This window comes from Aethalodelphis obliquidens, unplaced genomic scaffold (assembly GCF_003676395.1).
Source record: "Aethalodelphis obliquidens isolate GAN/ISIS:26980383/991018 unplaced genomic scaffold, ASM367639v1 scaffold3, whole genome shotgun sequence".
In the NCBI taxonomy this organism is placed as follows: Eukaryota; Metazoa; Chordata; class Mammalia; order Artiodactyla; family Delphinidae; genus Aethalodelphis; species Aethalodelphis obliquidens.
The window spans coordinates 77180008-77207130 of NW_020837947.1; the positions used below are offsets into that span (position 1 = coordinate 77180008).

General features: G+C 38.7%; 2 protein-coding genes across 2 annotated transcripts in view; both read left to right on the top strand.

The window, feature by feature from the left end:
* Nucleotides 1-3991, top strand: part of FILIP1 (filamin A interacting protein 1) — a 193171-nt gene extending 189180 nt beyond the window's left edge. The window contains exon 7 of the mRNA XM_027092282.1: nt 192-3991. Within this exon, the coding sequence (XP_026948083.1) occupies nt 192-232 (41 nt within the window). The 3' untranslated portion in view covers nt 233-3991. The remainder of the gene's footprint in view (nt 1-191) is intronic.
* Nucleotides 3992-15564: 11573 nt separating this feature from the next.
* Nucleotides 15565-27123, top strand: part of CDC50A (cell division cycle 50 P4-ATPase accessory subunit A) — a 42317-nt gene continuing 30758 nt past the window's right edge. Inside the window, exon 1 of the mRNA XM_027092286.1 lies at nt 15565-15931. Coding sequence (XP_026948087.1) covers nt 15695-15931 — 237 coding nt within the window. The 5' untranslated portion in view covers nt 15565-15694. The remainder of the gene's footprint in view (nt 15932-27123) is intronic.

Here is a 27123-nt window from a genome sequence, read left to right on the forward strand (position 1 = left end):
ATATAAAGAACTTACCCAAGAATAGGAAAGATCTGCAGGAGAAGCTATTGGGCTCATGAACCTATTTTTGTTTGTCTTCTTGTTTAACACCTATGGTCTTTTAGTGAAATGATATGGTATTGACCCTCACATAAACTACTGATTTGAGTCTCAGTTTAATTGAAAATGCCGTGTCTTTCTTCTCTTTGTAGAAAGCATCATCATCCACCAGTTACGTATGAACTCCAGATGAAATGGTAAACCGAGCACACACTGGGTGTGTGTACTTCTTCTGAGTCCCTGTTGAATGGATAGTATTTCTCCAGCTCTCCACCATCACTAAGGTCCTCTATGCTACTGATCATGACTGGAAATAACTTTCTACTTCCAGTGAATTTTTTTGAGGATACAAATGTAAAAACTGAACATGGTGTTGCTGACAATATAAAAATACGTAGCATGAGCGCAATCCAATCTTTATGTCAAAATAAATTTCTCTTCCTTTTGCAAAGCTTTCAGGTCCATGGGCACATGCTGTGTAATTTATTTTTATAATACACTTTGTAATGTGATTTTTTACTAAAGTGTTTCCTTTTTCATAGTCTATGGCACATGTATCTGTAGAATACACTGTCAGTTCTTCAAAGTATTGGTAGTGGTGCATTCAACATGGTAACCTATACTTATTTTCTTTCATCAATTTGTTATTTCTGGAAAAAAAGAAAGAAAGTACAACACTCTACATATTTCCTGGGGTAAATTCAAGAGGTGAATCCAAAGCAGGAGATTCTGGAAGAGGTGTCATTATTGTTTGTACAATGCTGTGCTTCTGACCATGGTACAACACTAACAAATAACACTGACTTAAGAGCTTAAATACTTAAGCCAGTTTTTAAAGTTGATCTTTCTAGTGCTCTGTGCCCAAAACCTTGGATGAATTGGTTTTCATATGGAAGAAATTAATAGAAGGAGCTGTATGAGTTTAACCAGTAAGACTTACAGGAACATCTTCTACTGACAGTTCAATTATATTTCTGTTTGCATTGTTTACTTATATGTACAGGTCTTATAATAAGGACTGTGATATCAGGATATTTCTCACAATCTACCCAAATGAAAGCCTGAAAATAAAAACTGACCTAGATGCTATCAGCATCTTTTTAAAATATGGTAGGAGAAATCCCAAGATAGATAACTTTTTTTTTTCTTGATAGCTAGGATTTGGACAGGATAATCTATAACCACATATAGGTTAGAGAATATGTTCTTTAAAGATTCAAAGCAAACATACATTACTCAAATCTCAGTGTCAGACCTGCTGTTGAATTTAGGTTTATGTGAAAATATGCATCAGAAATCTACTTGAAACCCTAATAGTATAGGTTTTTTTAAAAAAAGACTTTGTTAATATCGACATGTTTTCAGTAAGGTCTTTAGAAAGATAACTGAAAGATAACTGAAGAGTTGACACATTTTCTAGGTGCAGAAATCATGTATCATGTCACTTTACTGAGATTAAAGAAAGAATGCCTCTGAGTGTCACAAGGATAACTAGAAAGTACACAAGTAATACTATTGGCCCTTTTCTCCAGTCCACAGCTTTATCCAGGTTCCTAAGGCCAAGAGGGAAATCCACACTTCATCTCTGGAACAGAAACATTAGGTTTTAAGGTATACCTTGCGGAATTAGCAAATCATATTTGGTAGCTATTATAAATTAAATAACTATATTTTATGTAAAATTAGTTTTGATTTTTGTAAGTAAAAGAAATGCTACAGTAGGTTTTTCCTAGCATGAATGATTGTGAATGCATCACAGACCTGCAAGCCTTTCGTTACTGATTAAGAAAACTAGAGTGTGTATGTGTGAAGATTTAAAAAATTGTTATGGCTTTTGATTTCTGAAAACGTTTCTGAACTGTAAAGACAATTTCTATGAGAAAAGGGGTTTATTTAGTATTGTTGTATTTTTTGACTCACAGTTAAGTTCCCTGTTTGCCAATGCTTATACTTCTGATGGCAAAAATATTCCGATATATCACAAACTAGCGTCTGACGCAAATAACTTTCTGAACATGTGGGAATTTTATTACACTAAGAGTGAACAGGCTAGAGGATAAAACTTTAAATACTTCTTGACTTTAATTTAAAATATTACAAATAATTTATATACATTTGGATCGAAAGTTTTTATTTCTCCTGCATTTATAATGAAATTTGGTACTTGCAAAGCAGAGTGAGGGTGATGGTGTGATCCAAGTCATTCAGATGGATACAGAGCTCTTTTCTGCCTCTGCTATGGTTAAGTCCTTTCTTCAAACTCTAATGGAATCTGAGTGACAGATGAGTAAAATTAACCTAAATTAATAAAAAAATTGTCTTGAAATAAAATAATAGAATATTAAAAATTAACAGAAAATAGAAAACACCAAATAGTCATATCCTTATCTAATGAATAAACAAACAAGATCATAAATAGTCATATTCCAATATCAACATCCAATTGAAAAAATTGCCCCCCATGGGCAATCCTGGCACCATCCCAGACTCACATGATTTCTATAGCTTTTATTATAAGCAAATCTCCGATCATCAGTATGAGTGAGAATCAGTTTTGAATGGAATAATTAGGTTTTCTGAAATATAGTCATAATCAGTGTTTCCAGGTTAAGGCATATAATTGAACTAATCCATTATGTTTCCCTTTTCTTTTTGAGAGGAGAATGTTTTTTGAGGGTATCTTCTACAAAGATTTTTTTTCAATTATGTCATAAAATATTAGGGTGTGATGAAGTTAGTGGTAGAGGAAATATTCCAGATATTAGATGCCTGGAATGGCCACAAAATGTGCAGAATGAACTGCATCTTAGGACAACCATTTGAAAAAAAATCATGGTGTGGAATATCTAGCTTAAACATTAACAGAGACACCAACACTATTGAAATAATTCACAGCTTCTAAAAACCAGTGACGAGGAGTAAATGGTGTATCAGACAATGCCTTTAATATGTTTGTGCCTTTTCTATTTATACTGTGGTTGAATTTTCCTGGAAATAAATAAAAAACATAGCAAAAGTAGGGTGTGTTCATGAATTTGATGAGCAACAATTCTAAAAACAACGAAAATGCAAGATGGAAGTTTAAAAAAAAGTGTATCTGGCATCTGAGGCCTATACGCCCCTCTGGACTCCCACATTTACGCCTCTGCTAAAAATACTAATGAGAAGGCAAAAAGGAAAAATGACAAAAATTGTTGTAACCAATTCATAAAAATTGGGAGAGTTTCATGGAATTAATTTTGCTTAGTGACCACTAAAATTTTATTTTCTTAAATTTTCAGCATTTACTCCATAACTAAATGATGAAAACTGTGTTTGTTACTTAGGGAAAATGCCATAGATTCATAAATTTACACAGAAATATTTATAGGTGCCATGACATGATTCTTTTATTTTCTGGTGGTGTTTTCTTTTTGTTTGTTTATGTTATTTGGGTAATTTTACCTCACCATTCACAGATTTTGTTATTTTAACAATTCAGATCTGTATTTCTTTAGATTTTGCTTTAAAAATATCAGATGTTAGCTCTTCCAATATAAGAGACTTACAATGTGATCAGGTATTCTTAGAAGTCTTGCAAGGTTTAATGGATTTTCAAAAGCAAAAGATTGCATTGAAAAATTTTGGAGCTACATTCTATTTTCACAGCATTCTCAATTTTGTTTCCTTTAAGTTTTGTTAAATCCATGAGAAGTTTATTATTTTTCACTACAGCCGAGTGAATTTATGGATATGTACTTGTTTTTTCTATGAATGTAATATCCTACTTTCAGTTCTTCACAGGCTATTGAAATTATTTAACCAATTAAGACATTTTCTGTATTATTTCCAAAGCCAACTATGTTTATCAAAATCTCACCAGAGTGAGAAAAATAACAATTGTGATATGAAAGCATTGTGCAATATTCTTTTTTGAGTTGGAACATAATATTCATCAAATTAAAATCATTTAAAATGAGTATTCAACTTTATTTTTACTTAAAATTGTTTGCTTTAAAATAGTCTTCCCTTCTGCATTTTGTATTTTCTTTAAAATATGGTGGTTTTGACTGTGAATACGCAGAAGCAGTACAGCAGATCTGTCAAAATGAGAGACGCTTTTCCTTGGAGTTACATCATAGTTTGATTCCTTAGTGAGATGAAAACTGCAAGACACCAAGAGACGCAGCTGGTTGCAGGGCTTCCCTCGCCCCTTTTAGCCTCCCCAAATGCTTTGTCCATCAACATTCAGATATTTCCCACTGCATTCCGCTGTCATTCTAAAGGGGGATTACTCGGTAGAGCGAACGCTCCTGAGGTTTTCCAGCAGTCCTCAGCCAGCCTCTACAGGGGCAGTTGGGTAATGGTTTCAGCAGAGTGTGCTGGGGGTGACTGTGGGGTTGTGCTCTGATCTCTTTTATTTGTCAGCCTTGTGCCGGAAATGGTGGTCCATTGCCATAGCCGATCCGAATGTATCTTTGCCTTACTGGGGACAAAGGAATGGGTTTCTCCTATTATTTAAAGATACACATATCCAAAAAGCAGGCAAGGCTGATGTCTACCCAAAGATGCCTTCCACAGGAAAGCTGCAGATGTTAGGGGTCTTGCCCATAATCGCAGCTCTTTGGCTTCTCTTCTTGGAGGAGGGGAGCCCTTTGGGGCACACGGTTTAAGAGCACTGTTATTTCATGACTTCCTGGGAGAAGGGGTCTCAGGCTTTCCATCATATACGTTCAAATGGATTATTGCCTTTGAGTCCTGGGCTAGAGTCACTTTTAGTGAGGACAGGCTTTTCCCCTAGGGAGAGAAACCGGAGCAACTTCTCTGGGCCCCATGTTTGCTGGCAATAGGGCACACTGCACCAAACTCTTCTTTCTCTGAATGTCATTAAAGTCTGCTTTTGGAATTTGTATTCAATGAATCCCAAGGAACGTATGAAAAATGTCAAACACTGAGGTCTGTCTTCAGCTGGGGCAACCCTAGTGACTGCATGGTCCCAGGCACAGCAACCTGATCCACAGATGATGGTAGGAACCCAGTTCCCTGCAGTTCCCAGATCATTATTTTTTTTAAAGGTAATCAGTCCTCCTTTAGTTTTCCCTGGCATTATTTCCAACATCTCTTTCAGAGATAAGTATCTCTAAGGATAAAATAATTTTCTTCTTTCTCTTCAGGAGTCCATTTGTCTGTCCCATTCTGCCTTATATTGACCGGCATTGGTGTAAAACGCTGTCTCCCTAGTTTGACTGTAAGCTTCTCAGAGGCAGGACTTGCATATTCCTCACAGTGAATAGAATATACTGGATAAACGTTTGCAAAAGGCAATATAATCCCTTCTTCCAGCTGCTCTCTCCTAATCTTCACAGAAGTTTTTCATGACCATAAACACATACTCAGTGTTGGTCTTTCTGACTCTTACTCCCATTTCTTTCTCCTCCTTGAGAACAAGGTATATGCATAGTCAAAATGGCAGGGTGGGGGCTTCCCTGGTGGCGCAGTGGTTGAGAGTCCGCCTGCCGATGCAGAGGACGCGGGTTTGTGCCCCGGTCCGGGAAGATCCCACATGCCGCGGAGCGGCTGGGCCCGTGAGCCATGGCCGCTGAGCCTGCGCGTCCGGAGCCTGTGCTCCGCAACGGGAGAGGCCACAACGGGGAGGGGCCCGCGCACAAAAAAAAAAAAAAAAAAAAAAAATGGCAGGGTGTTTTATAGGCACTTAATTATTGACTCCTAATCCCAAAGGGTTGCTCCTTTAGCAGGGTGTTCTGTGCCGGATCTTCCTCAGCAAATTGACCTGCCTGGTGATTCTACCCCTGCAGAAGCCCCTGAACCCACTGAAGGTTTCAGATGCAGAGTATCTGGATTTAACAAGAGAAAACTCTCAGTAATCACTGATTCTAAGGGAAGATATGCTCTGTGCAAGGACAAAGGGCCCTCATCTTATCAGATCACCAGATGGTCTGTGCTATCATAACAAGAGAGTTGTGGTCAGTCATTTTTGATTCACAGAGAGGCTAAGCACCGGTTCCCACATAGAGCACTGGTGCACGTAGGCAGTGGGACAAATGGACCACATAAGCTAACAAACTGGGCATCTCCCAGAAGTGGAAGGAGCCAGAGATCTCTGTTTCTAGGGCAATGGCAATCTGCTAAGATCTTGCTTGAGAATAAGAACATGATCAACCAGGGTATATGGTTTTGCAAATTATTAATAATAAGTGTAGTATAAGGTTCAACTTTCTGTACGTCCCTTTAATTTTGATTCTCTTCTCTCCTGGATAGAGAACCACAATATCACTTAGACCTTAGGACCAATTTCCTCACAATTTAGTTTTTGACATCATAAAGAGGATAAGGTGTGGTACCTCCCCAGACCCTCTATAAGTCCCTGTGCACACATTTTATATGGCACTGACCTCATTATATTTCAATTGTTTGTTGGCAAATTGTCTTTCTCATGGAGTAAGGAAAGTCTCTTTCCTCCATGGCCCCTCCCCTTTTAAAAATAATTTCACTGTTACACATGTGTCAGTTGGCTGTCAAACAAGAAACTGCAACATTGCATTTGAAAGGAAGACCTTATCTATAACTGATGGTACCTGTAATAGATAAATGATGGAAAACTATGTGCCATGGTATGTAATTGACTGAGGTTCTATACAGCGGAAGTTATGAAGTCTGAGGTCTCATTGGAGTTATGTTCTTTCATTTAAAGAAAGTGTGGAATTACGAGAAATGAAACCTTATTTCCTTCCCAAAACAAAGTTCTTAGACTGTCTACTAAGGAATTTTGGTGTCACTGTCTTTCCTCTAATGAGATTAACCATTAAAATATCTTGCTTGACTTGTATTTCTGATTACTGACTGTGGTTATTTGTGAACTTGCAAAATCTTCATCACAACACCAATGACCTCAGGCTAATCAGAGAATCTCAGTGTGAGAACAAAAGGATTTTCTTAAAAGCCTAACTGAAAAAGTTTAATAAATACACTACATAAAAATCAGGAGAAGGTCAACTTTAAAATCAATTTGGATCAATCTCTGATGCAATAAATACAAGAAATCAAATTTATTATACAGTAGATGAAAAATTAGTCAATAGTCAATCTAAGAAAAAAATGGCAAATTTTATTTGAGCCAATCTGAGGATTATAACCTGGGAGGCTTTTAGAATCTTTTAGAAAACTCTGAGGACTGTACCATCTGTTAGAGGTCAAAGTACAGTCATATAAGTTTTTGAGACAAAGGGTTATATGTCAAATGATGTACGGTATTGCCAGTTTATACAATCCAGATCTGCTCGTACAAAGGGAGTAGTGGATCATTCTGACCTTTTACAAGATTAAGAGGGAAGCTTATTTCCTAAGGAAGTCTGATTAATGCAGATGCACAACACACACTGAAGGGGAGGGAGGAGGCCCAGACAGGCAGAGAAAAATTTTATGTTCAAATTTTTCTTGTCTTGCCATAAAATATGAATTTTATTTCATCAATTTCCCCCCCCTCCTTTTTTTTTTTTCTTTTTGCGGTACGCGGGCCTCTCACTGTTGTGGCCTCTTCCGTTGAGGAGCACAGGCTCCGGACGCGCAGGCTCAGCGGCCATGGCTCACGGGCCCAGCCGCTCCACGGCACGTGGGATCCTCCCGGACCGGGGCACGAACCCGTGTCCCCTGCATCGGCAGGCAGACTCTCAACCACTGCGCCACCAGGGAAGCCCAATTTCCCCTTTTTGATCATTAATCTTTTGATGGAAAGCATTAGGTGATCAAACATTTGGTCCCTTGATGCCAGGATGGTTGCTTTCATGCTCTGGGTCTATCATGTCCCTTGATGTTGGGTCTTAATAGCCTGGTTCTTTCTTTCCTTTTAGGGGGTTGTACTAGTAAGATGTCTGGCAAGAACTAATAATAAATTCCAAGTTGTCCAATAGGACTTATGCCAATTTTACCTCATATGTGCGTTTTGCATGTTCATTAATTTATTGAGAACCGTGGATGTGATCAGTAGTTTCAAGTTGTCTAGATATCATTATCTTAGTAGAAGTAGGTAATATACAGCACAAAAGGGGCAAGAAGCTGCCAATTTATAAGTTACACAAACTGTAATCACAATTGCCAGTAGAAGTAATGATGTCATTACGTACATGTTTAAGCCAAGATCCTTCTAAATCAAACCATTTTCCTAATCTTCCCCTAAAATGGGAAGAGGATCATTCAGAGCAGAAATTTGATTCTTCATATGTATCATAAGATGAGTTACATCAGACGACAGATCAGATATAAAAACGCAAGAGGGAAGAGATATGGGAACATATGTGTATGTATAACTGATTCACTTTGTTATAAAGCAGAAACTAACACACCATTGTAAAGCAATTATACCCCAATAAAGATGTTAGACAAACAAACAAAAAAACAAAACCCTAAATTCTGTATGCATTATATCACAAGTTCCCCCTTGGGAAGCAGTTAGAATATCAAGGACTATGTGATTTTGTAAGACACTTTCCTCATTATGGAGGCTTCAGAACTGAGTAAGCTATTGGCTTGATGACTATCATTTAAAGTTTGCTCAGTAAATTTTGTTAAAACTACTATGTGATTAATGATATCTTCTGTTCCAAGTAAAGAAATGGCCAAATTTCTTTGGTGGCCAAATGGTCATAGCATTGGAAAACTGATTGAAACCCAGCATGCTCACATTAAAAGCAGATTGACAGGGGCTGTTTCCAAGGCTACACACAGGTGATCTTGAGCCCAAAAGAAACCAACTGTGCATCTTCCCAACCAACCTGGGGAGAGCAACGGCCATAAACTTGTTCCACAAATCCATTGGTCCCATTAGAGCCACCCAATATTTAATATCTAACGAAAAGGAGTATTTATGGCCAGGTTCAGAGGAGGTGTCATTAAGTTGGCCAGGTAAGAAGATCCCACTTGGTAATATTGGCAGTAATGGTAGCTTGCATGGTTTCTTTCTTTTAAAATAAAATTTCTAAGGACCATCCAATTAGAGCTTTGGAGAGGAGAAAACTACCAAGGTAATCTAGGAGTACCGGAAGTAGGTAATTGGCCACAAACCCAGCAACTAGATTAATTTTTTGAAACTTGCAAATGAGTGAGCCCAAGGAATAAATACATTTGGTTCATAAGCAAAATACAGTCCTGGTCCAGTATCTTGGGTCAGCTGTCTACTTCAGATGTCATCTTCATCTCGTCCTGGTCTGGTAGTGCTGGTCTAAGTTAGTCAAAGTTGGGTGTCAGAAATAGGATTGCAGTTTATTCAGGAAACAAGGCCTAATATGGCCTCCTCCAACTTGGCTGTAAAGAGTCCTTTATCTGATGTCTTTTCCAGTATGCATAATCTTCTGGTTGTAGGTCATGGGGCATCTGATCTTCATCCAAAGATAGATTACTCTGATAAGCTTCAGAAACAAACTTCACAGTAATGCAACATAGAAACAAGGAGTTTATTGGTAGTAAGTTATTTATTGGTAGTAAACTTCACAGTAATGCAACATAGAAACAAGGAGTTTATTGGTAGCAAGTTATTTATTGGTAGTAAATATAAAAAACCCTCGAAGACCTAGAATTTAATGTCCACTGAAACATAATTTTTTTCTCTCTAAAATTATCATTATTTCTATCAAACGTAGCCAAATTAAGACTAATTTATTTGCAAAATAAGTCTGGTTTCAATAAATTTGGCTTAATTATTTACACAAGTGTAATTGATCATATAGGCTCTTTTAAGTTGGCTGTGCTGGAAATTTTTATAAGGAATCTCAAATTAAACTTTTAAAAGGCATCAAGGCCGGGAAAGCCATGTCAAGGGCTTGCCATCAGATTCTGCCTGCAACATCTATAAACTCCAATGTATTCCTCTCTTCTCAGGGTCCCCAAAATATCTCGAGATTCCTGCACCTGCCAGGAGGTGGCCTTTCTTATCGACCTGATAAGGCTGCTGGGAACCTAAGAGTCTCCAATTTCTGGAGAGAACAGGTAGAGAGAAAAGATAAATGTTACAATTCTACTTATAAAGGTATAATTTACCAAATTGCTATGTTATAATTGTAGCTTGAGGGGAAGGGTTTCCTTATATCTGGAAAACACAGATTAAACACCAGTAATATTTCAGATAAAAAAACAAAAAAAATTATAACCATATTCATCAGCTCCCTCAGTCTTATGTAACTAATCCCTGATCTTAATATTCTGTTAAGAGTTTTATGAAGCCATCAGCTTTTCCATTAGAATTGTTTAATTTCTTACCCAGTTCAGCAGTATGATCTAAAAGTTATCAGAAGCCTGTATTTGTCAAAAAGTCCTTTATATGAATCTTCTTGAAGACAAAGCATTTCTTTTGCAAAAGCATTAGAGTACATCAATAACTATCTATAAATGACAAAAGACTTAAAAAGGCAAGGTTAAAGATCTGATTACAATGCAGTTGACAAAGAAAGCTGGTTATTGTTGAGGCAAACAACATTTAGATAATAACTAGAATTATTACAGATAACATTTTACTAGGACGTAGTCAACTTTTAGAAATTTCATATAATCTCTAGGACATTCATAATAATGACATTTACCCATACAATATAACCTAAGAAGGTTTATTAGCACTCATTGGACAATGTTTGTCATGTAATTTAACATACCAAATAAGTCCAATTAGTTTAATATCATTCCTTGGTAAGGAGAGAAAACAATTCTCTTGAGATGTTCCAGGGGCCCTTTAGAAAGCATCAAAGGTAGCTAGAGGTCAAACAAATTTCAATTAGAATTTGATCTTTGGGAAGTTTCAAAAATATCAAAAAGGTTTCAAAACACTTAGTCAAATAAGATCATAGGTCATTGTGGATCAATACTTATTCACTTAACCAAAGTAACAATAAAAGATTTCAAAAGCTAATAAAGTTATAACACATAACTTAAAAGGTAAAGAAACTTTACAATCTGCTATCAATCTGTCATTCATTTACATTCGATTTACTTAAAAGGTTCATTATTCAAGTTATTTTTCTTGTTGACAAATATTGTAACAGGAATACTAAGATCTTATTTGACTTCTGGTAAACCTAGCTAGATACAATAAAAGTATTATACTTAATGTTGATGACTCTAAAGACATGTCTGTATTAATTAAACTGACAACTTAAACTTGTTTTCATGCATTAATCATTAATCTTAGATATTGTGATCTTGAAGTTCATTTGGGTTAGTTTTTTTTTTAATATTTATGAGTATATAAGCACTTAATTTTCTTCAAGCCAATTAAATAGAGCTCTTTTACAAATTAATTCTGGCAATACTACACATCTACAACACACATACACAGATAATGATGTGCAGGTGAAATAAAGTTAGGTGGGTAAAGCAGCTACTATGATGGCGGAGCACAGGAGATGGAAAGGAACTGGAAGGATATCAAGGAATCTAGAAAAGTCATTTCATCTACTTGGACCTCATCTGAAAAGGTAAGTTTTAGATTAAAAATCTAAGGAAGTTTTCAGTTCTACAAGGGTTGCCAAACCTCCCGAATTCAGACTTGGGCGTCCGACATGCAGCCAAAACCAACCACCGAGACACTGGTGTGTGTGGATAGAGGAAGGTTTATTCCATTTAGCCGAAGTGAGAAGACTAGAGAGCAAGACCTCTCAGCTCCATCTTAAAGAAGCTAAAGTGGGGAGTTTTATGCAGTTAGGGGGCAAGAGAGAGGAGGCTTCAGGGAACTGACGGGGAAATCTTTCTTCAGTCTCAGAAAACACCTGGTGCAGCCAGACTTCTGGGCGGCAGCAGCTGGTCATACCTTCCTTAAGGTCATTCATTTCTTCTGCAACACAAACTCATAAATTCTCCTTGTGACCCTGGAGTTATCTCCTCCTGCCCGACCAAGAAATAGTACTTCAGCATCTAAAAATTATATCGTGAGAACAAGTGGTGCGGGGCAGGGAGCAGGCGGTCAACATGTGTGAGCCAACAAGGCCTCATCAGAATTTAAATTGTTTGATTCCAGTTGCTAAAATGTTAGAGGGTACTAAAATCACAAGGGGCCCGGAAACACAGGTCTATATTTCAGTCAACATGGACTTTTTATAAGAAAAAAAGAGACAAGGAGTTAAATCATCTTTCCTATGAACAAACAGTACTAAAGAAAAAGGAAACAGGGCTTCCCTGGTGGCGCAGTGGTTGAGAGTCCGCCTGCCGATGCAGAGGACACGGGTTCGCGCCCCGGTCCGGGAAGATCCCGCATGCCGCGCAGCGGCTGGGCCGGTGAGCCATGGCCGCTGAGCCTGCGCGTCCGGAGCCTGTGCTCCGCAACGGGAGAGGCCACAACAGTGAGAGGCCCGCGTACCGCAAATAAATAAATAAATAAATAAAAAGAAAAGAAAAAGGAAACAGTATATCAGAAAACATATATCATGATCACTCAGATCATTAGAATAACAATAAAAACCTGAAAGCAAAATAATTGACCATTCTCACAGAATGCTGGAACGGCAAACCACTTAAGGAACCATCACATGTAGTGGGTATAATGATGTAGGCAGACATGGGGAGAGAAAACTTGCCTTATGCTTTATATTTTTGCATTATGCCTGATATTGTTTATATACATTTACCAGTCAACGGAACTTAGCAAAACGCTTCTCCATTAACTTTGATAGGTGAACGTTTTCCACTTGCGCCTGAGGTTGAAATTTACATAGATCAAAACAACATACAGACATACTTATGTTACCAGTGCTGTGCTAAGAATTTGAGAGATGATGACATCACATAAGCAAGTGAGTTATCTGCCAGATAAAGAGTAGATTGACTCACCTCCTGAGACTTGAAGTCATTTTGAAAATACATTTAATTATAAATTATGAGGCCCAAACACTCTTTTAGTTCCCCTTCCCTTAGCTCACCTTCCAAAAGGAGTAACTATAGACAAAGCCTTAAAGAAAATAAATGTTGGGTACTTTTTTCAAATGATGTGACTTACTCTCTGCTCTGGATTTCAAAGATGCCAATTTAATGTGGGTTATATATAATTAAAAAAATTTTTTTACAAATGTATACTTATTGCAGAAATTTTGGAAAACACAAGATTGCAAAGTAGAGAATAAACATTCTCCAGCTGGTCACTGGAGGTTACCACTATTTACTTTTTAGTTGGGCTTTATACTACATACCTATGCTACTTTGGTATTATGATTTAGTCACTTTTCGTATCATGAGTATTTCCTTGGGTCATTAAATACTTGGTAGTTTTAAAGTGTCTGCACAGAATCTTATTTTATAATAATGCCATACTTTGTTGAGGATTTTTGAATTATCCAAAGTAAAATAAAGAACTGGCTATTGAAAATTGGCAGTTGTGTAGCAGTTGAATAATGCTGGTTAGCCGTTAAGGTGGCATGTTGCAGTGCAGAGTGCTTGGCTGTTTCCTGTTTTCTCCTGATTGCTCGTGTGTAAAGATGCCTTGTTGAGCAGAAGCAAATGGCCGTCCAGTTTATTAAAATGCCTGACAGCTGCACTTCCAGTCACCTGGGCCTTGAATATAAATAACGGAGCATACAGCGAGCACATCTAGTGATGATAAATACACCTTTTATTTTTCTTCCTCTCCCCCCGCAAAATGGTAAATCTGATCATCTTCACATATGAACTTAAAATATGGAAAATGTTGAGGAAGCAAACAGATGGCTTGTAACTTTTTAGGTACTTATAATATGGTGTATCTTCCTGCTCATGAATATTCTGTACTATAACCATTGTTTCTGTAGTTTAATTAAAATGTTTTCCTGGTGTTAGCTTTAAAAAAAAAAAAGTAAAATAAAGAGCTACAGCTTATTACAAAAGACTTCTTAACGACCTGAAAAGACATTTTTCCAAAGAAGAAATACAGATGGCCAACTGGCACATGAAAAGATGTTCAACATTGTGAATCATCAGAGAAATGCAAATCAAAACCACAATGAGCTATCACCTCACACCTGTCAGAATGGCTATCATCAAAAAGACCACAAATAACAAATGTTGGCAAGGATGTGGAGAAAAGGGAAGCTTCCTGCACTGTTAGTGGAAACGTAAACTGGTGCATCCACTGTGGAAAACAGCATGGAGGTTTCTCAAAAAATTAAAAATAGATATACGATATGACCCAGCAATTCCACTCCTGGGTATATATCTCCCCAAAATGAAAACACTAATTTGAAAAGATACATGCACCCCTGATGTGCATAGCAGCGTTATTTACAATTATGTACCAAGCTGTAGACACAACCTAAGTATCCATCAACACATAAATGGATAAAGAAGAGGTGGTATATATAAAATGGAATACTACTCAGCCATAAAAAAAGAATGGAATTTTACCATTTACAACAACATGGATGGACTTGGAGGGTATGTTGCTAATTAAAATAAGTCAGACAAAGACAGTACTGCGTAATATTGCTTATATGTTGAACTTAAACGATAAAACAAACTAGTGAATATAACAAAAAGAAACAGACTCACAGATCGCATAGAAAACAAACCAGTTTGTTACCAGTGGGGAGAGGGAAAGGGGGAGGGGCAAGGTAGGGATATGGGATTAAAAAGTACAAACTACTATGTATAAATAAGCTACAAGGTTACACTGTACAGCACAGGGAATATAGCCAATATTTTATAATAACTATAAATGGAGCATAACCTTTAAAATTGTGATTCACTATGTTGTACACTCGAAACTTATATATCGCAAATAAAGAAAAAAAGACTTCTTAAATCAATGTTTAAAAGATAAACGTGGACTCAGAAAAGACGGTACAAAGTAACTTGGAGACTATTAATGGCGGAAAAACAAGCGAGAACAGCTCTATCTCAGCCGAGATAACAGGGTTAACCAAGTCAGATGATTTATTCTTGAGGACAAAAGGGCCACCCATGATGCATCTCACTTAATATTTACACTTGCACCTTGTGTGGAGATTTATCTTTTGAATTAGAAAGAGTCGTGGTTTTACAACTCAAGCAAATACTGCCGATCCCACGAGCCTCTGGCTCTCATGCTGTGGCCTTTTCAATGCTCCGATCCCCTTCCGAAAGGGCTTCGAGGTGAAACAAAAACCTGTCTGGCACCGGAGCCACCCGCTCCTGGGCTAACGGGTGTGGCCCGGGTCGGCCGGGTCTGACCCGCCACCCGGAACGGCAGTCGCCACGGTACCAAAGAAGCCGGCAGGTGCGTGCGACCCGAAGCTTCCGCGAGCGGAGCGAAGACGCGCCTGTAGCGCAATGGCCGAAGCCTCTTCGCCCCACCCAGCCGGGGCCTCGCGGGCGCCAACGCAGCTTCACGCTCTGGGGACAGAGGCCCTCACTTTGTCGTCACAGGGCCAATGATCAGGGGCCGTCCGCCTTCTCCCTCCCCCTTCTACCCTCCTCCCTCTTCCCCTCCTCTCGTCCCTCAGGCTTCTCCTTCCTTCCTCTCTCTCTCCCTCTGGCGTGCCCAGCCGAGTCCCGCTTCCGGTCGGCGGCTGTCTGCGGAAGGGTGTCCCGCCTCTTCCGCCTTTACAGCCGAGGTGGCGGCGGCGGCGGCGGCGGCGGTGGCGGCGGCGGCGCCTGCGCGTCTTCTGTCGGGGTCAGCAGGCGGGTCAGCTGGGCGGTCCACCTGCGCGTCGCGGAGCCGCGCCCGGGGGGGTCGATGGCGATGAACTACAACGCGAAGGATGAAGTGGATGGTGGGCCCCCGTGTGCTCCCGGGGGCACCGCTAAGAACCGGAGACCGGATAACACGGCCTTCAAACAGCAACGGCTGCCGGCTTGGCAGCCCATTCTTACCGCCGGCACGGTGCTCCCCACCTTCTTCATCATCGGCCTCATCTTCATCCCCATTGGCATCGGCATCTTCGTCACCTCCAACAACATCCGCGAGATCGAGGTGAGCGGACGAGAGGCAGCGGCGGTGGGAGTTGGCGCCGCTGGGGAGCTAGGTCCCCCCGCCGGCCCCACTCCTTCCTCGGGTCCCGGGGCTTGACAGGCGGGCCCCGCCCTCCCCCACCTTCTCTCTTCCTCAGTTTCCACTTTCTCTTCCTACGGGTTTTCTGAATTTGCAGTTTTGCCCGCGCTTCCTCTCGCTGTTTACCGGGTTAGAGAGGGAATGAATGTTTAATGCAGAGTGTGGGTCGGGGGAAGAGCGCCCCTTTCCTGGGCGGTGTGTGTGGTTTTAACCTCCAACGGTGGTGGAAAAAAGAAGCAAAGAAAAAGAGAAGTGGAAAGAAGTTATGTGGAGATAAAACGCCAGGAGAGTTGACACGGCCAGAGTGTCATTACCTGTGTGGGGATTATCCCGGGACACGGAGATTAACACCTTGGCCATTGTTGGGGAAAAGACCCAGAGTCTTAGAGGCATTGATGATTTTTATGTCAAGAAGGTGTCATGTTACCAGATCACGTATTAGGACGTGTGACCGAGGTGTGTACAGTACCTTTTGAGTTAATAGATGCTTTTAGTTATAGGGCATGAGGTGAAAGGTAACCTGAAACTTCAATTCCGGTTTTGCCTTTAGGCTACATTGATTAATAACCGTGCCCTACATTCGCCCTAGTTTTTTTTTTCCCCAAACTTAAAAAAAAAAAAAAGAAGAAAAAGAGTCAACGACCGTAACACAGAGAATAATTTGTGAATTGTCTACTGAACATTTTACTTTTATAAGACGTGTTAGAGAAACTTGGGGAAGCATCTTGACTTTTGTCAGAGAAACAATCAGTATCTTCATCCATCTGCAGTGGTGAACATAGGTTGATACAGGTTGTAAATACTTTGTGTAGATGTCCAATATTAAACATCTGCTCATCCACTTTTCTTGAATATCTGAGAAATATTTTTATCTGTTCGAAAGGGGAGGAGCTGGTACAATGTTCTCTTGATTGCTTCTGTTCTATCAGATTGTGTCATTTTTTTCCCCTCTAATTTTATTAAATACTTAAAAATTATGCATACTTTTTAATAGGGCTTTCAGAGCAATTTTATTTCAGCTACAGAAATAGGCATACTTTCCAGTTTAATTCACAGTGTTACCTGTAAAAGCAAAATCGTTATATTTTTTAATTGTACAGTGCTCATTTCTGTGTTAATAATAGTAATAAGAATTGTACAATATCTATAGCCTAGTTTTTAAATCTTTTACTAAAAACTCATTTTCAGTTTAATAACTAAAGAAAGTAACACGGTATTTATTTTTCAGCATAAAGTTTTGTTTTATCATTTTTATCTCCTAGTAGTCCTTCAAATGTAGTACTTCTTGTTCTCCCAACTGTACGAGGACCACACATATCAGGATGTGAGCGAAGTGGTGTAATACAAGGACTATGGGCTCTAGGCAGGAGTCAGGCAGAGCTGGGTTTAAATTCCAGCTCAGCCACTAACCAGCTCAGTTTATTGGAAAACATAATCTCTCTGAGCCTCCGTTTCCTCACCTGTAAAATCGGTAAATAATGCCTATCTTGTGAAATGTGAGAATTAGAAACAATATAGATAATATTCCTGGCACTAAGTTTGTACAATAGTTACTGTCATTGTGATGACCCCGAATCAGGAGATGAGAAATGGAGTCAGAGGGGTTGGTATTTGCTAGTAAGCTAGAAGAGTATTGTAAAATTGAGACAGAAACCAAACCCAGATGTCTTGATTTTCAGTCTTAAGCTTTCACGCTACACTAGGACCCTTACTGCAATGTTAGTAGTTAAGTAGAAGAAAATTTAACATTAGAAATTTCATCATCTTATTTAAACTTCTTAGGTTTTTTTTTTTTTAAGATTTTTCTAATGTGGACCATTTTTAAAGTCTCCATTGAGTTTGTTACTATATTGCTTCTGTTTTCCATTTTGGTTTTTTGGCCACGAGGCATGTGGGATCTTAACTCCTCCACTAGGTATTGAACCCGCACCCCCTGCATAAGAAGGTAAAGTCTTAACCACTGGACTGCCAGGGAAGTCCTTGAAACTTCTTAGGATATTAAGATGAAAGTAGCGATAGTTTGGAATTTTATATGATGAGTATTTACTAAATTATCAGAACTCACCTATAGATATTTACTGTACTATGAAGATAAATGTTTACTTTCTTTAACACTTTCGGATTCTGAAATAAAATACAGTTCTTCACACCAAGTAGTTGGTGAAATGGAAATTTCTTTTTAAAAAAACATTTTTTAAATTAATTTTTATTGGAGTATAGTTGCTTTACAGTGTTGTATTAGTTTCTGCTGTACAGCAAAGTGAATCAGCTATACGTATACATATTTCCCCTCTTTTTTGGATTTCCTTCCCATTTAGGTCACCACAGAGCACTGAGTAGGAAATATCTTAAATAGTTCTCATGTATATAATTCTGATTTCAAGTTGCCTGAAGAGTCTTCTGCAGCTTGATCTAGTTAGAAGGGCACTAAAGTTAAGAGTCAAGGCATCAGAGTTGAAGTCCCAACTTTTACTCCCTAGTTTGTGATCTTAGGCATATTTCTGAGTCTCGATTTTCATTTTACTTGAAGAGCCAAAAGATTCAGACTAGGTGGTCTCTAAGAGGCTGTTCAACTCTAATATTCTGTGACTTCCAACTTTAATGTGATTTAAAGAAAAATGCTGCATATTCAAATTGTATCACCTTTGGAACCAGAGGAAATGAAAATTAGGAATGATTAGGAATGATTAGGAATTTTGTACCAATGCTCACATACCGTTATGCAAATAGAATAAATTTTTAAAAATTTGTTGATTATGTGGAGAATTGGTTCAGAGTTGGGTGTGGAGTTATTAGAAAAACCTAGGGAGCTTTCCCAAAACACACATGCGTGTTTCCGACTGCTGTCCACCCTTTGTCAGCCACTAGTTTAGTAATAAAATATGTTGAGGGTTATTAAAAGTAAATGTGTAACGAGAAGTTCTTGGCAACATTCACTTCCATACTATAAGTTGCTCACAGCTCTTTGCCTCATTATTGAAAATTTTAAGAACTTGTATTGTTGTATTATCAGTACATCAAATTACTAGGCCAAAGGAGACTTTCCCAATCAGAATGCTTTTTTTTTAAAAATTTATTATTTATTTGTTTTTATTTTTGGCTGTGTTGGGTCTTTGTTCTGTGCGCGGGCTTTCTCTAGTTGCAGCGAGTGGTGCGCGGGCTTCTCATTGTCGTGGCTTCTCTTGTTGCAGAGCACAGGCTGTAGAGCACAGGCTCAGTAGTTGTGGCGCACGGGCTTAGTTGCTCCGCGGCATGTGGGAATCTTCCCGGGCCAGGGATCAAACCCATGTCCCCTGCATTGGCAGGCAGAGTCCCACCCACTGCGCCACCAGGGAGGAAGCCCCCAGAATGCTTTTGTAATATAGCTTGAAGTGCTAAGATCAGAAATCCAGACTTTTTAGGTAGAGAAATCAGAGGGTCTTCATCCTTTTCCCAGAAATTTTATACTAAAAAATTACTACTCTTGTAAAGCATGTTGGACTCTCCTAAAAAGGGAGTAAAAAAGGTATTTAAAAATTTTAATGCTTATATTTGGAAGAATATCTCCTCCCCCCATTAGGTGTATATATCTCGTTTAGTTGGTTTTTAGATTTTCCATAATCTAATAAAGTTATTAGAAAACAAAAGTTAATTTTATCATTCATAAGAAAATATTTAATATCTCGTTAAGACTAAGACTTAATATCTTCATTTATTATTAGCAGCAAGGAATGAATATTTTCTGTAATTTGGCAATTGTAGGAGTCAGGCACTTCTTTCTACCATATAGGTAGTGTTTTTCTAGTTGAGGGCCCTTGTTGGTGAGGCAGAGATATTAATTGAATGGGGCTAACTTGAAACAGGTAGGAGATATTCTTAATTTTTGCAATTTCACACATTTATCTGTGTGAAGTTATATAGTTGTAAATGTTTTTTTAAATTAACTTATTTTTGGCTGCATTGGGTCTTCGTTGCTGCGTGCGGGCTTTCTCTAGTTGCAGCTAGCGGGGGCTATTCTGCTGCGGTGCGCGGGCTTCTTTTGTTGCAGAGCACGGGCTCTAGGCACGTGGGCTCTGTAGTTGTGGCACGTGGGCTCAGTAGTTGTGGCTCGCGGGCTCTAGAGCTCAGGCTCAGTAGTTGTGGCGCACGGGCTTAGTTGCTCTGCGGCATGTGGGATCTTCCCGGACCAGGCCTCGAACCTGTGTCCCCTGCATTGTCAGGTGGATTCTTAACCACTGCACCACCTATATAGGAAGTCCTATATAGCTGTAAATTAATGGTTAGGATCAGATGAGGACGTTATTCTGAGTGATATTCAGTATAAACTTAAAACTAAACATTTACTTCAAATTAATATTGCCAAAGTGTTCAACATACATTTTCGTCAAATTTTAGTGGATTAGGCACTAAAAATTAGGCAAGTGTAAAGATTTTAATAGTCAAATGAATTGCAGTTGCTTAGAAGTTGACTTAGAAGTTGACTCTTGGAAATTAAGAGGTTTGTGGTGTTAGTGTTATCATTTGTTTCTCACGTAACTTTAGTACTTAGGGCAAGGCACGGCAAAGTAAGTATGGCTAGCCAGACCATTTTTGTGAAGCCCAGGAACTGAGAATGGTTTTACAGATGAACATTTGCTATTGAGTTTGATGATAGGGAACACTAACTTTGAACAACGATAATGCGAAATGTTACCCCCCCAAAAGAATTTTATTCTTACTAGTAGACCTGTGTTACCAGAAAATTGTACATAATTGTTATTATATGTTGAATTTCGTCAATAAAAGTGTGTGCAAATTTGTTTTCTCTCTGTTATATAAGAACCTACAAATATCCTCTTGGTTTGCAAAGCCTAAAATATTTACTTTCTGGCTCCTTACAGAAAAGACATTCCTACCCTTGACTTAGAGTTTTAAAGAGACATACTGGCAAATTTAGCAGTTGTTACAAAAATAGCAGTGTTTAACTTATACATTCTGATCCTCAATAATCTTTTCAAGGTAAGTGTAGAGATTACTGGTAATTGCTTGTGTTCCACCTTCTTTGTACAAATAGATGTAGAATACCTTAGCTGAATTTACCATTAACCTTGGCGCAGGTAATATTCTTCATTTCTTTGTCACAGTCAGATAAAGTTGAAGGAACTAAAGAAAATTGTTTTTGAAATTTTTAATGACCTCTGTCTTCATTAGAGCCTCTAGAAAGGACAAATAATTCTTTTTTATTTTTATCTTTTATTTTTTAATTTTTATCTTTTAAAGATAAATTCTTTAGTGTGGAATCAGTTCAAAGGGGTACTTAAAAATGCCATTTTTAATTTAATCTAATTAATACTTAAAATGATTTACCTTATTACTCAGCATTTTGTCGAGTGACTTGTTTAGATATTATATTGATTTCCTTTAAGACAGATTTACATTCAAAAATGGAAGTTCTCCAGTTCTTATGCAGGGTAAAAATGGCATGTCCTTCAGATTCCTCCTTTCCCACCGCATTAAATTCAGTCAGTTTCTTAAGAACGGGATGTATTTTTAGAATTACTAAGAAGAATTGCCAGTTCGATTTAGGAGAGCAGTTACAATGGTAGCAGAACAAAGTTGAGAAATACGATAACTCTTAAACTAACCCAGTCATCTCCATCTGTTGTTCTGTTTTGCCTCTGGCTCTTTGTGTTTTGAATTTAAGCTATTGGCAGGTGTCCAGTTTATCATTGTATTCTGCACTGTGCCTTGTATGCTTTTGACATTTAACAGGCATTAATTTTTAAAAATAAGGGAACTGTAGTTCCTCTCCCACCTGGTAGCCTCTTTCTTTCTAGGATAAGTTATGAACTATTATCTTTAGTATAAGCTTTTTTTTCCTTCCTTTATTAAGGTTACAATTGACAAAAATTGTATTTATTTACAGTGTTCATTGTGATGGCTTGATATATGTGTATACTGTGAAATAATCACCATAATAAAGCTAATTAACATGTCTATCACTTCCCATAGTTACTCTCTTATTAAAAAGACAAGAGATAGCAAGCGTTGGTGAGGGTGTAGAGAACAGGGAACTCTTGTGCAATGTAAACTCGTACAGCCATTGTGGACCAGAGTATGGAGGTTGCTCAAAAAATTAAAATATAGAACTGTCATAAGATCTAGTACTTCCACTAGGCATATATTTAAAGGAAACCAAATCAGTATCTCGAAGAGATATCTGCACTCCCACGTTCACAAACTTGGTTTTTATACCCAAATGGATTTTATTACAGTCTGGACATTAGGCCAGGCTGCCCTTGAATTTTAGCTCATGGAGGATATAGTGGTCTTTTGATGGTAAAAACTCACAGACTGAGTTAAATTTATCAAGAGTTTTAATCAACATTGAGCATTTTCTGTATGTAAAGTGCTGCTCTGGGCATAGTGGGCGACAGAAAAAAGTTTGTGGACAGGGCCTCTTTTTTTTTTCCTTCCCCCTCAAACAGAGAACCCTTCTTAAGGTACCTGAACCTGGAATCTTTTGGGGGGAGTTGAAACATACATATTAAAGGAAAACCAAGCATTGCTAGATGAGTGGCACAGACAGAAGGAATATGCCTTAGTGGTCCAAAAGAAGACAATATTACATCTGTCTCTAATAACCATGGAAAACTTTGTGGCGGAAGTGGGCTTTGAGCTGGAATTGAAGGATAAATAGCACTTCTAAGGAGGAGGTTGGATGCATTCCAAGAAGGGAGATTTATATGAACAAGATTGTAGTGGCAGGAAATCAAAAGGTGTCTAGAGAAAGTAGGAGTAAGGGTAAATAAGCTGGTGCCATGTTGTGGATAGACTGGGTATTTGATGATGATGAAACCACCTAACTTAGACTGGGACCTGAACCCACGTGCCGGAACTCGAGCCCAGCCAAAACCCAGACTGGGACTTGAACCCATGGTCTTTTAACTGAGATCACACACCTGGTCTCAGGACTTGGGAGCGGGCTTGGGAGAAGCACACTCCACAGACAGAGTGGGTAATTTATTTCATAGGCTACTGAGTCGGAGGAATATTCCAGCTATTTTGGGGAGGGAGTGGGAATTTCTAGGAATTGGGCCACTGCCCACTTTTTGACCTTTATGGTCGGCCTTGGAACTGTCCTGGCGCCTGTGGGTGTGTCATTTAGCTTGCTGATGTGTAACAGTAAGTGTATACTGAGGCTCAAGGTCTAGTGGAAGTCGACTTGTCCGCCATCTTGGATCTATTTGGTTCTAAATAAGTTTATGTTGTGTCCTTGGACTATGTCATTCTTTTAAAGGTTGTGCCCTACCCCCTTCCCTCCTGTTTCAGTGAAATGATGGTGTCCACTGTAGAACGGTTGCAGTGAAGAGCAGTTAGATTTAGGAAGTGTTATGAAAGTAGAGCTAATAGAATTTTCTCATGTAGTGGATGTGTCGGGTGTGAGAGAAATTGTAGAATCAAAGATAACTCTAAGATATTTTGGCCTGCATTGGAAGGATGGAATTGTAATTTTGTAACCGAGCAAGGGCTTGTGTGCCTGGTTGCAGAAAGACAAACTCTGACAGTAAGCATTTGCAGCAAAGTGTAGGGGTTTATTTGCAGGGTGCCATGCAAGGGCATGGGAGACAAGCCTCAGATCCACTCCAACTCGGTCTTTGAGTTAGGGATGTTTTAAAGGGGCAGAATGGTTTTGGGAATCAGGATATCTTTGGTCTACAGTTCTCTGGCTAGGTGATCCATGGCTCGGGGGTCTGTGGGCTCACCTTGCCCTGGAGAAACAGCCTGAGTTTGTGTGTTAATGATGGTATCTACAACAAAAATTTTAGTACATTAAGGATGTTATCGACAACAGCAATCTTAGTCCTCTGACTCTGGATGATTAGTGTTCAGTTAGCACAGAATTGAGGTCAGAGGGGACAAAAAAGGGAACAAAGCTTTGGAGAGAGAGATTAATCATAAACTCAGTAAGGGAACATGGTTTTAGGGAAACTTGGCTTCAATTTATCAAGATGGGGAAGACTGTAGAAAAAGTTTTAGTGTGACAGTAGGGGGTTAGGGTGTGAGAAGCTGAGTAAAGAGTTCTGTTTTTAACTTGTTACGATGAGATGCCTTTTAAACATCCAAGTCGGAAATAATGAGTAGACAATTGAATATGTGAGGCTAGAGTTTAGGGGGAAGGTTGAGACTGGGTTTAAGCATTGAGGATTCATCAGCGTAGATGATATACAAAGACATAAGATGGAATGAAGTCAAAAGAGTGATTATAGGTCAAAAAAAGTGAGAACATCCAAAGAAAGCCCTGAGTCACTCCAGTGCTTATAGAAGTTGGGGAGATGAGGAGGAACTAGCATGGAGACTGGAAAGGAGCAGCCAGTGAGGACTGAGGGCTGGCCTTTGGGTTTACAACATGAAAGGAGCAGTCTTGCAGTGAATGATGTCACTGTCCATGAGGGTTTTCAAGCCAGAAACTCTGGAAGTCTACCTAAGCTTATCATCCCATCTCTAGGCGTTAAGTTCTATAGGTTTTACTTTCTCTATATTTTTAAAATCTTTTTTCCCATTACCACTGCCTTTTTCTTAGTTTATATTCTTAACATTTCTCATCTGGATTATTGCAGTAGCATTCTTTTTTTTCTTTTTTCGTTCTAGTCTGGCATTTTCTTTAGTCTTTCTGCATGTCACTGCCAGAGTGATCTTTTAAACAGCCTAATCTGAATATTTCATTCTCTTGCTTAAAATTTCTTGTATGTCTCCCTGTAGCATTCAGGATAATGTTCAGAACCCTTAATGTGAAATGTAACTTTCTTCATGACAGGCTACTTTCTGTTTCTCTGGCCTCGTCTCCTACCACTCCCCTGCCCTTTGCTCTAACCATAGCAAACTGCTGTATTTTATGGGATGTGGCATGCTGCTAGATCTACCTGAAATGTCCTTCCTTTTCTTGTTCTACCATGGTTTTCAAATTACGTTCCTGTCAACACTATGGAAGGTTTTCCCTGATTTCTCCCCTTTCCATTTTCAAGGAAAATGATATATATACAATATGCAAGATCAAACATGTATAACTATGATATCCATCCATATCTGAAGGCAAACAAATTTGCTTATTGAACAGTAATTCACAACAGTAAAAATTTAGCAAACAAGTTTTTTGGCAAATGCTGCAAGCAGAAGAGGGATGATGATGATTTTAAAAATGGCAGATTTTTTTTTTTTGCAGTACACGGGCCTCTCACTGCTGTGGCCTCTCCCGTTGCGGAGCACAGGCTCAGCGGCCATGGCTCACGGGCCCAGCCGCTCCGCGGCATGTGGGATCTTCCCAGACCGGGGCACGAACCCGTGTCCCCTGCATCGGCAGGCGGGCTCGCAACCACTGCGCCACCAGGGAAGCCCTGATTTTTTTGATGCTTATTTTAGAAGGAGGTACTGTTGTATACTTATTAGTTCTGAAAAGCTGGAAACCATAGACCAACCTCCAATTACATGGATTTGTAGTTTAATTTCTAAATTAATTAAAATATAAGAATGATTATGTGACATTTAATAACATTGTGCATCACTATGCTGAGTAAGTTGGCTATTGTTCTAAGCTCTCAGGTCTCACATTATATACAATTATATTTAACTTTGAAAAAGTTTTTGAAATTATTTGTTTTTCCTTGAGTTTTAAAACGATAGAATGTACTTTTTCTTCTCCCTTTTAAAAAACTGGCATGAAGTCTCAAAGCTTGATTTGCACTGGAAGAAGTGAGAGTCAAATTCAAGGATACTAAGCATATTGCTAAGGAAGAATTGACAGAACTTGGGTGCTAATTCCCAAGAGGATGCCAAGATTTTGAGCTTGGATGCTTGGGACAATGGTGGTACCATTTATAGGCATCAAAAGACCACAGTTGGGTGTGAGATTATGGGGTTCAGTGAATCATCACTGTTGATTTTTTTTTAAGTAAAGTTTTTAGTGAAGCATAATGCCCCCCCTGGCCCCCTGCCCCAAATTAACAAGTCACATATGTCTGACTTAGTTTTGGAAAGATCACTGTGGATTTGAAATAGAGAGCGATGATAAGAGTTTCAAGTGGGAGGGAAGAAATTCAACCAAATGAATACATCTAGGGATATAAAAATGGGACTGGGGGGTGAAAATAAGACCGGTGGTGATTTAGAGAGGAGAGTATAATGTATGAAATATGATATGAGGTAGCATGAGGTTATCGTCACAAAGTAGCACTGGAGACAAAGATAAAAGCCACTGATGTTTGAACATCAGTTACATGACTATACAAAAACAATGTTTTATATAGAAAAGACCATGTATTTCCTTAAAATAAAAGCCCTGCTTTACTCATATTAACTGCTTATCTGTTCCTTTGATCTACCCTGTTACATAGATTGGAGCATAATTAGCAAAGCCCTTTTCATCAGTTCTGTCCTAGGCAGTTTTTATAACTTGATACTTTTGTAAGAGTTTTAAGGGGTAAACTAAAACTTCAGGTTGGAATTTACTTTTTCGTTTGTGGAGATGCGTTAAATGCCAGATATAAAAACTTTGTGTATGGAACTTTATATTATAAAATTCTATTTCAGATTCTAAAAGTTAAGATGGTGCTAGAATGACATCTACCTATCATAACAAAGTTGTTTTTGATCTGTATTTTAGGTGAAAACTCTGAAGATTTGGTAGTACTGTTTAAAACGTCAGCATATTCATGAACGGGGCCAATTTTATTTTTAAAATATAATGTCTTTTAAATTGACTTCCATATTTCTAAATTATTGTATGGTGCATGTTATTCAGGATTAATGGGAGGCAGCAGTGCAGTCTAATGGAAAGAACAGCAACTTTGGAGCTAGCCAGATATGATTATATCACTGTCATGGATTGAATTGTGTCCCAGCGAAAGATGTGCTGAAATCTTAACTCCTAGTACCTGTGAATGTGACTTTATTTGGAAATAGAGTCATTGCAAATGTAATCAAGATGAGGTTATTCGGGTGGGCTCCTATCCAGTATGACTGGTGTCCCTATAAGAAGAGACAGGCACAGAGGGAAGAAGATGTGAAGACAGGGTTATAGGGAGAACTGTGTAACAGCAGAGACAGAGGTGGTGTGATGCAGCTGCAAACCAAGGAATGCCGGCTGCTGCCAGAAGCTA